Genomic DNA, 14,115 nt, shown 5'->3' with positions numbered 1-14,115 from the left:
TGTCTCCTCACTCACTCACTGGCCTGCATCTTGTCAGAGAAACATGGGCCAAGTTCCTAAGACAACACGCACAGCTTTGGTGAGCAAAAATGAACTAAAATTCCACCAATAATCATCCTCACTTCAGTGTCCATTCAAACTCAGGGAAGGTAGTAAATCTAGCTTATATGTCAACTGGCTTTCTTACCAACTCCACAAAGCAAAGCCATGCTTCTCTGCCCTGGTTAAGTAACACAATCACCTGTGACAGTTGCGTGCCATTAAAGATAGAGATGTACCTACCAACTACACTAGGATTGTTGATGGGGAAGCTGAGGCAAATAATGGTTTTTAAAAGCACTCCACTGTATCTACACTAAGAAGTAAATAAATGGTTTAGGGAGAAAGAAGATGCACATGGAGGAAGAGAGAGGGCTGGTTGTGGCAATCCACAGCCCATCAGCTGCCTGTTTTGTGAATAAAGTTTTATTGAGACACAACCATGCCTATTTGTTATACATTATCTGGGACTGCTTTTGTGCTACAGCAGCAGAGTAGTTGTGACAGAGTACAAGCCCCTCATAACCTAAAATAAACCTTCACAGAAAAGGTCTTCCAATCTCTCATGTAGAAAATATTAAAACAAACGGGACAAAAATATATCTAATTGGTGAATTTTGGCAAAGGATATATGGTTCATTGCACTATTCTTTCAACTTATAAGTTTGAAATTTTGGTATATGGATGGAACTGGAATACATCACACTAAGTGAAATAAATCAGATTCAGAAAATCAAGGGTTGAATGTTTTCTCTCATATGTGGAAACTTCAGAGAGAAAAGGAAATGGAAATATAGAGGATCCAACAAAGTTAGAAGAATAGTAGAGTACAGGAAGAGAATCAAGGGGGAGGGAAGAAGGGAAGAAAAGGGGAGGTACTAGGGAATGAAAGTGACCAAAATATGCTATGTGCATGTAGGAACACAGCACAATGAATCCTTTTATGTATAATTATAATGCATCAATTAAAAATAAATAAATAGAAGGGAGACTAGTAGAGTAAAAGAAGGGGGTCAAGAAGGGGAAGTACTAGAAAATTAAATACAGAAAATTATGTTGTGTGTATGTATGAACACTAATATTGTGTATAATTGTAAGTGCACTAATAAAACATAAAAATATCAAAATAATTTTCAATACTATTTCTGTAATATTAAAAAAAACAGAACAAGAAAACTCAAAGCCAAAACCTTCCCAGGTAATCCTGATGGGCAATCAGACTTGGACTCTAGCACTTGCCACCCTTATGGCCCCTAGGCAAGAAAACTCCCTTGTATTTATTTCCCGCCTATTCTCTGTAGAGCACCAGGCAGCCCAGGCCATTCCCACACCTGAGAGATCTTCAGTTTCTTGGAGAAACAACTACACTGCCCTAGATGGTGGATGCAGCTCATCCAAGCTCTCTGTCCTAAAGACACGGATTCCGGAGAGCCAGCCTTTGGAAACCAACTTAAAGACAGGTTGTCATCTACTCATTGCCTAAGTCCTTTCCCAGGATTCAGATTTGAAACACGAATGAGCTGTCATCAGAATGCTTATAATTCTTACACAGCACACTCAAGGGAGTGGTATTCTTTGACATCAATTACCTGGAGAACTGGAGCCTGGGCATGTAGCGATGTCAACTCTTGAAAATGGTACTTGACCAAGAGCTGAAGAATGGAAATTCAGAGCAAAAGGTGCTAGCTCAACCTATCTGCCTACAAAACTAGGCCCGGACCATGTGAGCAGGTCCCATCCCAATCTCCTTCCCTGGAACTTACACTGCGCTGCACGTGGTCCACGGCCCGGCTCCTCTCATCATTGCCATTGTAGTTCTGCATGGCATCGGTGTAAGTCCTCAGGAAGGTGTCCTTGATCTGTGGAAGACAAGGGGGAATATGGTTTCAATCCACTGCAACCCAAATTGACTCAGATTCATACCAATCTCAACCCACTGTAGCCTCTTCTGACAGTGTCTGAATAAATGTAGGTCAGGGAGGGAATGCCCTGTTTTCTGAGACAAAAGAGCTCAGAAAGTTCACCAAGGAATTTATTAGTTCAGGATTTTTTTTTAAAGTGTTGCCCTCACCCCCAAACTAGAGGAAGACTGGCCTGTTCAAGTGAAGTGTTTAGTCAAGTTTCTGAAAGGGCTGGGATTGTGAGCTGCCAAATGTTAGGCATGAGTTTTCTAGTTACTTTCTTTGCACTGAAAAATGCCCATCTTTCTGTAACTTTCTCTGCTCTTGTGCAGAAGCAAGGGTAAAGAACAGACCATTGGGGTGACAGGAATACTCATGTTTTGTCCAAAAACTGATTCTAGCATACCATACAGGAGAGGGACAAAACCAACTTTTATTTACCTGTCTTTACTGAGGCCAAAATAAAAGAAGCCTAAAGAACAAGAACTTTTCCTGTTATTAGGGAGTTAACAAAACTTTTCTTCTTTTCTGTGAATACATTTGGCCTTAGGAAAATTTTCAAGCTGTTTTCCTGGGAACCTGATGAAGATAGAGTGTTGGGTATGTTAACAGGTAACTTGATTTATGTTAAACTGACGCCTGATTAGTGAAATGCCTCTGGACAGCAAATGACCATATTATTATTACCTGGTGGGAAGTTTAAGGCTAAATCTGGCAACTTTCTTCACTTGGCATATTCCTTGCTAAATACTAGCAGCTATGTCCAATGGGACAGTTGAAGGAAGAAAAGAGATATTAGTTATATGGACTATCTAAGCCAAGGTGGTGACCACACCCAACTGTGTTGTCTCAGTTCAATGAACTGTCTGCTGGACCAGGGAGCTGCACCCAGAGTAGGCCCTGGACCATTCTGAGGATTCATGCTGATGGAACAAGCCTGCTGTTGCCCTATGGGAAAACTGAGCATCCTTCTTAGTAAATGGCATTAAATGTGACCTATTTTCACCATGCGAGTTTGACTGCTTAGCCAGACTCAAGACCAGAACTGGTGGTCAAAGAGTGGCACTGCGACCCTGCCTATTGTACCCCAAAGTGTTTCAGATGAAAAGAGGTGAGGGAGAAAAGGATTTCCAGGTCATAGAGAATGGAACCCATTAAGAGAAAACCCCTATGTGGGACACAGTCATGACAGTATCCCAGAGGAAGGTAGGCAAGGGCTCAGAGAGGAGTGAGCCAGGCTGTTCCTGGGGTTCACACATGCACTTGGGGCACCTATGAGAGCTACTAAGGTCATGACTTCATCCGTTTTCATGTCACCTGAGACTAAGAATGAGTATTGCTATAGTTTGAATCTTCAATGTTCCCTAACAGTCCATATGCTACAGGCTTGGTCCTCAGCTCATGGTGCTGTTGGGAGGTGGGGATTATTTATACAAAGTTAGGTCACTGGGGATGTGCCCTTGAAGGGGATACTGGGACCCTGACTCCTCTCGTTTTTGCTTCCTGGGCACCATGAGGTGAGCAATCTTTTCTCCCAGATGCTCCCACCCACCATGATGTACTAGAGCAATAGCACCAAGTGGCCATTGACTGAAACCATAAGCCAAAATAAATCTTTCTACTTTAAGCTGTTTATCTTAGGTATTTTGTCACAGTGTCAGAAAGTTGACTAACATAGCAGGTCTAATTCTAGATGCATCACCCATGTGCAATCCCATGTGAATGTTCTGGCATCTAGGATACTGCCTCCAATACAGGGGAATAAAAACCAAGGTAACAGGGAAAGGGGCAGAAAGCACCCAAGCAGGCTTCCATGGGACTTAACTTGACCAAGCCCAAATGCAGGACGTGGGGCCAGATGATGTCAGACTCAAGGGTCATGGCAACACTCTACCTTGGTGGGTTTTCAAACTATATTGTGTTATATTTTCCTCTTTCTAGTACATGCCTAACTCCTTCTGGCTTTTTGGGGTACAATAATGGATTTCCAAGGCAGCAAGACAATTACTTTGGCTTCCCTCTACAGTCTCAGGAATCTTGATACACAGATACACACATGTGCCCTGTAAAGCATCTATTTTTAAAGGAATATTTAATCTGTATTGAAGGTGACTACTTTAAAAGAGAGTGGAGAATTATTTTATGTAAGAGCTACATACAGAAACAGGATCCACAATGAGGGTTTTGAATTTGGTGAAATTCCTGCACTTGGAATTTCATAGCCATATTATATGACATTTGGAAAATGGCAATACCACTGGAGAAACACAGCTAGCCTATATGCACCCTTTATGCACTTCAAGCAGTCTCAAAAATGCCCCTCCCAAAGGCCCCTAACTGAGTTCTCTACCTTGTGTGTACTTACCTCATGACGAAACACAAACCCTGAAATGCCAGCAACGAGCTCAGCTAGGAACACCAGAGACAGGAACATGGCATACTGAAAATCAAGTGGACAAGGACAAAATCAGATGTCAGGAGTGAGAAGAGGGCTTTCTCAGGGCAGGTTACTTCCTGCCATGGGGATGTAGACAAGTTATCATTTTAGACAAAGTTTAGAAAACATTTTAACATATTCTTATCCAGCTTGGAACAGCGGCACATAACTATAATCCCAGGAGGCTGAGGCAGGAGGATCACAAGTTCAAAACCAGCCTGGGCAACTTAGAGACCTGGTCTCAAAATAAAAAATAAAAGGACTATGGACTGGTCTGGGGATATAACTCAGTGGTAGAGTTCTTGCTTAGCATGTGTGAGGCCCTGTTGGTTCAAACCCAGTGCCACGCAAAAAGGGGGGCTGGGAAGGTAGCTCAGTGGGAAAGAACCCCTGGGTTCAATCCCCAGTACCACTAAATCCAAAACTTCTCCAGATTTACCCACATGAGCCTCAACATAAGAATGTGTCTGTTTAATATGCATTAGCAATTTGGGGAACCCAGGAAGACCATTAGAGACTAGCATTGTGCCTGTCGGCTCAGTTCAACCAGGAAAAATTGAGAAGGACCAATTAAAATTAAGGTATCCACTATTTTTTTTAATACTGGAATCTTTGAACTAGAAAAAAAATCTGCTCTGGGGGTCCTGAAAAGTTCTCCCCTCCCTGTGAGTCTTTCTTACCACCTTCCTCATGATGATCATCTAGCACCTGTAAGCCCACTCTCTGCAGCCTGTTCTGTTTTGGATCTGTTACAACTGTTGGAAAGACTTCCTTTACCTTGGTTGCAAATCTACCTACTTCTAACTTCCACTTGTTGGTGTTGGTTCTGCTTTTAGGAGATACAGGAACCAACCTCTCTGACTTCCACTAGCCCTTCATGTGTGTGAGCACAGCCAGGATGCAAACCTGCTGCTTCTCTTCATTTGGGCAAACTCCTCCACTTTCCTTGGTCACATCTCATATGAAATGGCTACAAAATCACTTCATTTTGAACTGTACCCCTCCCATCTGGACCTACAGACCAGAATGTGCACAGAAGGATGTACCTCTTCAGTAAGCTGGACACCCCTGAGCACAGAACTCTCAGCAGCTCCCCATTGGGCTGCTCACTTCTCTGGTCAGAGCACCGCATGGGGCTTATAGCCTTTTAAAAAGCAAATCTGTTGCACTACTAACAATGTTTGTAGGCATCTAAAACCCTTAGTGCTTCTCATCTCATGCTGCCTGTGCTTCCTGAGTGTGTGTGTGTGTGTGTGTGTGTGCGCGCGTGCGCACGCACGCATGTGTGTTTGCAAGTGTGGGTACTTGAGTTCAGAGATATTAAGGGTTTCTATTTTTTGACTTTGAAAAGCAGATAAAAAGAAGGATTGATTCCTTACCAACAAGGCATATGTCTTACAATCTGCTTCTTCTCATCTCAAAATGAAATACGACAGTTCTGAATGTTTGCAGTGGCCTGAAATGATGCCATGAAATTTGGACGGACTGCACGTGGCCATATTACTTACCTTTAAAGTGTGCATGTCTTGTAAAAAATATATATGCACAGAATCATAAATTATTTTTCTCAGTTACTGGCACATACATTTAAAAAGGAAATACTGGCTTAAAATGCCAATTTCTTTCTAAATATCAACAAAATTCTCCATAAACACAGCACAGTCGTTAAAATATTAAACATGTAGTTATTATGTCCCATGCATGCAACTTCTCTCAACTTCATACAAAAGGCAATTAGAAGCATGCATTGCTTCTAATTGGGGAGAGTCCCTCACCAAGCCCAGAATCCACCAGAAAGTAATGTGGAACAGTAGGTGTCAAGGAGGCAACTGGGAGAAAGTACATTTGTCTCTTTGATCAGAAGCCCTCCTAGGAGTAAATCTTAAGTCACAATATTTGGGCTGGAAGAAACCTTCATGATTTACTCCAATGTTCTTTGATAGTTGGGGACAATGGCCTAAAAATGTTACATTCCTGCAAATAAAGACTCATTAACTGGCTTAAGTCTTTAGGTATCATCACCAGATCTCCTCCCTTCTTGTTTGTGAAGACAGTTTTCGAGTATCTTTCTTTTCTTTTTCTTTCTTTCTTCTTTTTTTTTTTTGGTACTGGGGATTGAACTCAGGGGCACTTTACCACTGAGTCACATCCCCAGTCCTATTTTGTATTTTATTTAGAGACTGGGTCTCACTGAGTTGCTTAGGGCCTTGCTGTTGCTGAGGCTGGCTTTGAACTCATGATCCTCCTGCCTCAGCCTCCTGAGCTGCTCTGATTACAGGCACACGCCACTGGGCCCAGCAGTATCTTTCTTTTCTATGCCTCTAAATTCTTCCCTTGCTATTCATTACCAAGGTTCTCAATACTGGCTCCAAAGTGGAATCACCGGATGAGATTTTAGAAAATGTGATGCTACAGCCTCACCACCAGGGGTCCCAGTTTAACTGACTAGAGAGGGAACTCTGACAAAGGTGTCTTTGAAAGGCTGGCCAGGTGATTTAAACATGCACCCAGAGTTGAGGGCCATTGCACTAGACCAAAAGAAACTAATGCTTATGAGAAGTACTAGAAGCTAGACTCAGGAAGCAAGGATAGAGTGTCAGGTGACAGTAGCATATATCCCCATACGGCTTCATTATGGTTTTCCCACCAACCTGAAAGAATTGGTGGTAGCTAAAATATCATGCTTCCTGCATGGTCTGTAGGACAGAAAATGACCAAGTCATGCACCACTTCTATGAGGTCGCCAACAAAATGATTAATTCTTTGTTGCCAGTTGGGAAGGTGATTCCTTTGGAGTGGACCACCTTCACACCCACAAGTATCACTAGGTGGCATTAAATATTATCACAACTTCAGGATAAACAAAGATAGGCAACATGATCCTAGTGGAATCTCTGCTTACCCACTTTCATGACATGAAGTGACTGGGGAGTGAATCCAGGGACGCTTTACCACTAAGTTGTATCCCTAGTCATTTTTATTTTTTATTTTGAGACAGGGTCTTGCTAAGTTGCTGAGGACCTTGCTAAGTTGTCCAAGCTGGCTTCAAATTTGCTATCCTCCTGCCTCAGCCTCCTGAGTTGCTGGAATTACAGGGGTGTGCCACTGCATGTGGTTTGAAATAACTCTTTTTAAACAAAAGTTCCTTCTGAGAAGTGGTCCTTGTTAACTTTTATTTACAAAATTCTTCAACATTAACTTTCATCAATGAAACGCATAGTGAGCAGGAAATTAGACAGCTGGTCTTCCAGAAAGTTAAAAATCACTTTCAATAGTCTTCCTTTACCCGCTGGGATTCAGCACTGCTTCATCTATCCTATTAGAGTACAGGAAGCCAAGTATGGGTCCTGGTAGACCACACTTGCCACTTCATCAGCCCTCTGGCTTAGCTCCAACAGCACGGAGGCAGGGAGTGCATGATGAAAGAAAAACATGCACCCACACTCAAGTATGGCCAAGGTCAAGGAGGCAGGAAATATTTCTCTGATGAGAACTTGGACATGACAGTCTGCTTATGTTCTGGATGATGCCTTGCCCACCCAAAGGTGGGCATCATATGCTTGAGGAGATTTCTAAGAGAGTTCAAAACTGGAACAGGACATCTTGGCAGGAGGACATCAACAGCCTACTGGTATCACTGGCCACTGCTTTCTCATTATCAACCATCACGTGATTTGTATTTTTTTTTTTTGAGGTGCTGGGGATTTGAACCCAGGACCTTGTGCTTACAAGGCAAACGCTCTACCAACCAAGCCCACGTGATTTGTATTTTTACAAAAAAGTATACTTGAGAAGGTAGTCTTTTACTGCAACATACTCACCAGCTTCAGCATCCATGGGCTACCACGGCATGTAGCAAAGCATCCAAACAGGCCAAAAACGACAATAGTGGTGCCAGTTCCAATGAGAACATAGGGAGCATTTGTGGAGTTCTCAGCAATAAGGGAGATATAGGTGCCCAGAGTAAGTTTTCCCCAGACTCCAACAGCCAACAGGATCACCCCAGTGATCTAAAAAGGGGAAAGAAGAGAGAAATTATTGAGCAAGGTGGCTCAATTTGAAGACTCAAGTTTCCATGAGCAAGATGGTGGATGCTGTAGGATTCCTTGGGCAAAAGGAAGTGTCAGAGACCATTAACTAAAACCATCACAGGGTAAAGACGCTTTGATTTTGTACAATTAGATCTGCTCCACATACAGCCTCATATGCAGTTACTGTGCTAATCGGAATTCAAGCCAACAATAAGGAACTTTTATTTAACAGTTGCTTAAAAAGTATATCATAAGATCTGAGAGCTTTTCCCCAGCTGCTGCCTGACTCTGAGCTAGGTATAATTCCAGGAAGAATGTCAGCTGCCTCTTCAAAGGCATGTGTGTATATCATATGGTTTTTCTGAGGGGGGCGGTGGGAGTGGGGGGTTGAAGTGTATATCATACATTGTAAGGACATCCTGCATGATGTTTTAAGAACAAGGTGATTCTCTTTGACCAGTATCACGAAGAGTTCTACAAAAATAAAATATTTCAAATATGTTTTAATCCTTATTAATGTGCTGCCTTATTTACAATACCGTATTCAACATAAAACAACAGAAGAATCTGAATAATTTCTGGAATTAGCTGTAATGAGATTTGTCCAATCTCACTGATCAGTCCAAAGGAAACCCCCACAGCATGTCTAAATTCTAGAATTTTGCATCTACACTCAGGGCTTCATGCTCTGCTTGAGTCTCCATTCCCTGCAGGTCACAGGCCCCAGCATCTGGGCTGCTGAAGTCAGAGGTTGCTTTGGGCCTCTACCTATCTATCTATGTACCCATCTTCCCACAATGAAATGTCTCCTTCAATTTACTGATATTTTGGCAACACATTAAAATGGATGGTCTTCTAATTGCTACCACTTCTGACACTGTGTGAGGCCTGAAAGAAACTCAAGCATCCAAGGATGAACTTCCTCAGCTTTGCCCCACCCTACAGTCCAATGTCTCCTATCAAATGCCTCAGATACCTGCCTAGCCCACTAAAGTGAAGAGAAGATGAGAAAACCAATATGATACAAATCTACACCTTGCCAAGGTTTCCTCTGTCACTCAACATGCTGTTCTTCCACATCTGTGAATGAATGCCACCAAATACATTCTACACCATGAGCCAAATTACCAGGCCAGTGAAAATGCCTCTCTCCTTTACACTCTGAAAATACATTCTTTTGTTTGGAACTATCAATCTCTACTATCAGTTTGTTTCTTTGTATGAGAAAAAGAATGTACTGTGTACCTTTCCCCACTTTGGACAAGGGTGAGCTTTATCTATTTGGGGTGAAAGGTCAGCAAAACAACAAAAGATTCATGATAGTCCCTGATACCTTCCACCCCAATAGTCTCTCTACTTTGTAGAATCACCACTGTGAATGACAGCATTAAGAGTTTTACATCAGAAAAAAGAGATTGGAGAACGAGTGCTAGTTTTATTAGGAAAAGGTGAACAATTATAATGTAGTATTGAGGAGTAACTGACACTAATATTTGGGAGACAGTAGCCCAGTGGGAGTTGACTGCCAATGGGGATGGCCTTGGTGAATTAAGAAAACCAAGATCACAGACTTCGCCAAGAGTTCCAAATCCTCTGCTGACACCTGGTGGTTGCTAAAAAAAAGTACCTTCCTTAAACAGCCTCTTGTGTCATACTCCTCCAGATGGAAATATATCCGGAATTGAAATTGACCAAATTATGTTATATGCATGTATAAATATGCCACAAGAAAACCCACTAGTCTGTATAATTAATATGCTCTAATAAAATAAAGAAATATGCTTTTTACCAACCGGAATCAAAATTTAAGAATCAACTCTCAAGTGATTAAGAATGCAATGAAGCCTATGTACAAAAGGGCAGTTATTTCTTATTATTCAATGCCTAGCACAGTCCAGGCACAGGGCTTATTATTCATGAATGGAAATACATTTTCCATCTTTGAGTCTTAGAACCTATATTTTGTAGTCAATTCTAAATACTTAAAAAAATTCTACATTAGGTAAATATTGTTAGGTAATATAAAGTGGAACCAAAGAGAAAGTTTCCCTATACTTTCCACTTTAGCATTATCTGCCTAAACCTGTAAATACCACAATGTATCTGTATTGAAAAAATTCAGCTAAGGCAGTTACTATTTAGGATGAAAATCAGTCTCATCTGGAGACTTCTGACTCCCAAAGATTTAATAACACTTCAGATATATACAGGTATACTATGTACTACTGCTACCAGTTATTGGATAGGACTGCATCAATGAAAATGTATTATCTGATATTATCTTACATTTCTTTAACTGAAATTTCACAAAGCTCAGTTGCCACCATAACAAATCTTATATGCAGTATGTCAAAGTTTACACAAATCCAGATTTTAAGGCAGTTATATAAGACCATTTTCATGCCTTTGATTCTTTCAAATATAATTCGCCCTGGTACAATCATTGTTCTGTTTATGAAGTGTATATGGAGCTGGTTTTCATTTAAAGTACAAACCCTACAATACCTTTTTTAAAAATATACATATAATGTAAACTATACAAATATTCCATTTTTTATTTTATTTTATTTTTAATTTAGAAAAGGACTCCTTTTGTGGACTTCAGCATGCCTCTTAATGTTTGCCAGTGGGTGCAAAGAAAAAACACTGTGGGCACCATATTGCCAGGGAGAAAAACAACTCAACATTCTACTCTTGAGCAGGTCAACCACTCTCAAAGGAACTCATTCTCCTCTGAATAATGTGGGGACTAAGTTAGATAAGCCCCTTCTAGCACCTGTGTGCTAGAAATCTAAGAATAACCCACAGAGGACAGGCCTTTGCCAGTGTTGCTGTTATCATACTCAAACACTCCTGATGGAGAAGGTGTGTGTTTGGAAGCCCAAATTCCACATAAATAACTCCTTCTACATACACTACAGCCCACCTTTTCAGCCTTATCTCCCTTACTGTCCTGTATGCACCTATGTAGTTCCAAGAAAACTGAGTTGTGCTCTGTAGTTCCCAACTTTTGCTCATGATAGCCATACCTAAAATTCCTATTCTTCTGGTCACTCCCTGTTCACAACCTAAACTTGTGGTCCACACTGTACCCACTCCTTCCAGCCTCCTTAAACTTATTCTGTAGTATGCCATGGTCCTGTTGTGACCTATCCCCTTCCTATGCACATCCAGGACCAAGATTTCTTTGAAGGCAAGAGCTGTCTGTGTGCCTTTCACACAGACACTGCCCTGTACATGTCTGCTGGATGAAAAAGCAGTCAAGTGTGCCGTTAAGATAGGGAAAAGTGGGGCTGGTGTTGTAGCTCCATCATAGAGTACTTGCCTGGCATGTGTGGGGCACTGGGGGGGTGCACTGGGTTTGATCCTCAATACCACATAAAAATAAATAAATAAGGGGCTGGGGAGATAGCTCAGCTGGTAGAGTGCTTGCCTTGCATGCACAAGGCCCTGGGTTCAATCCCCAGCACCGCCAAAAAAAAATAAATGAATGAATAAATAAATAAATAAATAAATAAATAAATAAATAAGATAAAGGGTATTGTGTCCATCTACAATATATATAAATATATATATGTATAATTAAATTTTTAAAAAGGGGGGAAAGTTTCATGTTAGCATTCCACCCACAGTACCCTCTGAACCTCTGTGAGAACCTCTCAGAAATGCAAGAATGTCAATCTGATTCACTGAGCAGGACAGTAATCTGGGGAAATAATGATGCTAAAGACAAAGAAGGAAGGACTCAACATACAGAGAAGAAAATGGATATGTGCCCTTACTGAGTGGTAGTGGTGGTGGACTTGGGGTGAGGGTTAGAAGAAATTGCCAGTGGTTGAAGAAAATAAACTATAAGCAAAAGCTAGTGAGCCATATGAAACACAATAAACTAGCACATGCTCACACTTTCTACTATAAATTACTTCTTACCAAGGATAGGAAATATACAAAGACAAGTCAAAGACAAAAATCATTGTCAGTTGTATGATATTTTTTTTGGTTCCTCTCAACACACATTCACCCATATACACACCTGTACAAGTTCCCACAGGGGAGCCACTTCTCAAAATCTAGAAAGTCAAAGTGAAAAGCAAGGGACAGATTCTTTTGATCTCTCTCTCTTTCAAAGCAAGTTTGTATCGGAACTCTTCAGCACCCTCAAATTCCTAAATTAATCACTAACCCATGTTATGTTTCTCAGTACAGTTTTGCTTCTTTCTCATAAGAGATTAGGAAGCAGTCAATGCTGTGGTTTGAGGAGGAGTCAGATAAGAGATCAGAGATCTCATCACTACTGCACATGCTCCCAAATCAACCCTAGGCCAGGAGGGCAGGCCCAAGACTCCATCAGCAATCACCTAGTTGAGGTTCTCCAACACTTGCTCATTCCCAGCATCTCATTTCCTATGTGCTTACACCCCAGCTCAAAATTTATGGGTAACAGCGTACCACTAGCTACTACTAATTTAGGCTTGGTGATGAGGCTGAATACAACTATAATTGTAGCATTCATAAAGCTAGATCAGAACTAGAAAAACTTTTGTGTAATAGTATATATTATCTTGATGTTACTGAAAGAAAACCATATGCTAAGGGGCTCCTGAAAGGCTCTGTAAGAGACTTCAGGGTTCATTTTAATCCTAAAATTGATATTTGGGGAGCAGTCAGTAGATATCAGTGATTCCCCTTCCTTCTACTAGGTCATCCTGGCTAATGCTAGGAAGTATCTCTGCAGACCTTGCAGCATCCTCATTCCCAAAGAAGAGTCAAGGATGACAAGCTGCCATCTTACAATCCAAAAGCTTACAATAGGCTTTTGGCTTATGCCCATTCCCTTTTCTGCAACACAGATCTTCTGATTAAATTGCTGCAGCTACACTCATGTTTTGCCAGGTTTGGTTCTGAGAGGGGAAAAAAGTTCCTATTCTTTCTCTCTATATCTATACCTGGTTTGTGAATCCCACCTTCTAAATTAACATGCACATCATTCTAATGATGGCATGAATTCATATTTAACATACCATACAATTAAAGAAAAATTTAATGGAAGTCAAAAATTAATCAGAGAGATATAAAATACCTAGAAGAGACACCTTTCTGAGAAGTCATATGGGATAGAAAGCATGACATCTAAAATCTGACCAAAAGAAATGTCCAGAAGAGGCAGTAGGTGAAAAATCTCAGTTAGATTGCATTTTGGGTGAAAGTCACAATTCAATCATCCCAGAGGTCTACAGGTTAATTCATTCTTGGTGACTACACCCAGAGGTATTGTCAAATATCCTTCCCTCACTCCAGATAATTCTATAACTCAGAAAAAATGCACAACATAGAAACTCCATACACATCATCTATAGTTAAAATAAAGATGCCTTACTTTTTGGGATTTTTTTGGTTTTGGTACTGGTACTGGGTATTAAATTCATGGGTGCTATACCACTGAACCATATTACACCCCCAGCCCTTTTTATGCTTTTCTTTTTGAGACAAGGCCTTGCTAAGTTGCTGAGACTGGTCTCAAACTTGTGATCCTCCTACCTCAACCTCCCAAGTTGCTGGGATTATAGGCATGAGCCAAGGCACCCAGCTCAGATGTTAGATTAAGAAAAGTAACCAGCAAACAATTCTTTCAGCTAATTCTTATGTGAGTGTGTGTGCTAAGGGGTTTGGGGGGTGAGGTGGGGGAGCAAGTCTTCACAGTGTTGGG

At 41.1% G+C, this 14,115-nt stretch overlaps 1 protein-coding gene across 1 annotated transcript in view; it reads right to left on the bottom strand.

The window, feature by feature from the left end:
* Tspan7 (tetraspanin 7) overlaps positions 1 to 14,115 on the bottom strand; it is a 126,266-nt gene that overhangs the window by 14,800 nt on the left and 97,351 nt on the right. The window contains exons 2-4 of the mRNA XM_047537000.1: positions 8,199 to 8,387; positions 4,306 to 4,380; positions 1,803 to 1,898 (exon numbers count right to left, since the gene is read on the bottom strand). Coding sequence (XP_047392956.1) covers positions 1,803 to 1,898; positions 4,306 to 4,380; positions 8,199 to 8,387 — 360 coding nt within the window. The remainder of the gene's footprint in view (positions 1 to 1,802; positions 1,899 to 4,305; positions 4,381 to 8,198; positions 8,388 to 14,115) is intronic.

Source organism: Sciurus carolinensis, chromosome X, assembly GCF_902686445.1.
Source record: "Sciurus carolinensis chromosome X, mSciCar1.2, whole genome shotgun sequence".
In the NCBI taxonomy this organism is placed as follows: Eukaryota; Metazoa; Chordata; class Mammalia; order Rodentia; family Sciuridae; genus Sciurus; species Sciurus carolinensis.
This window is presented reverse-complemented; position numbering and strand designations above follow the sequence as displayed.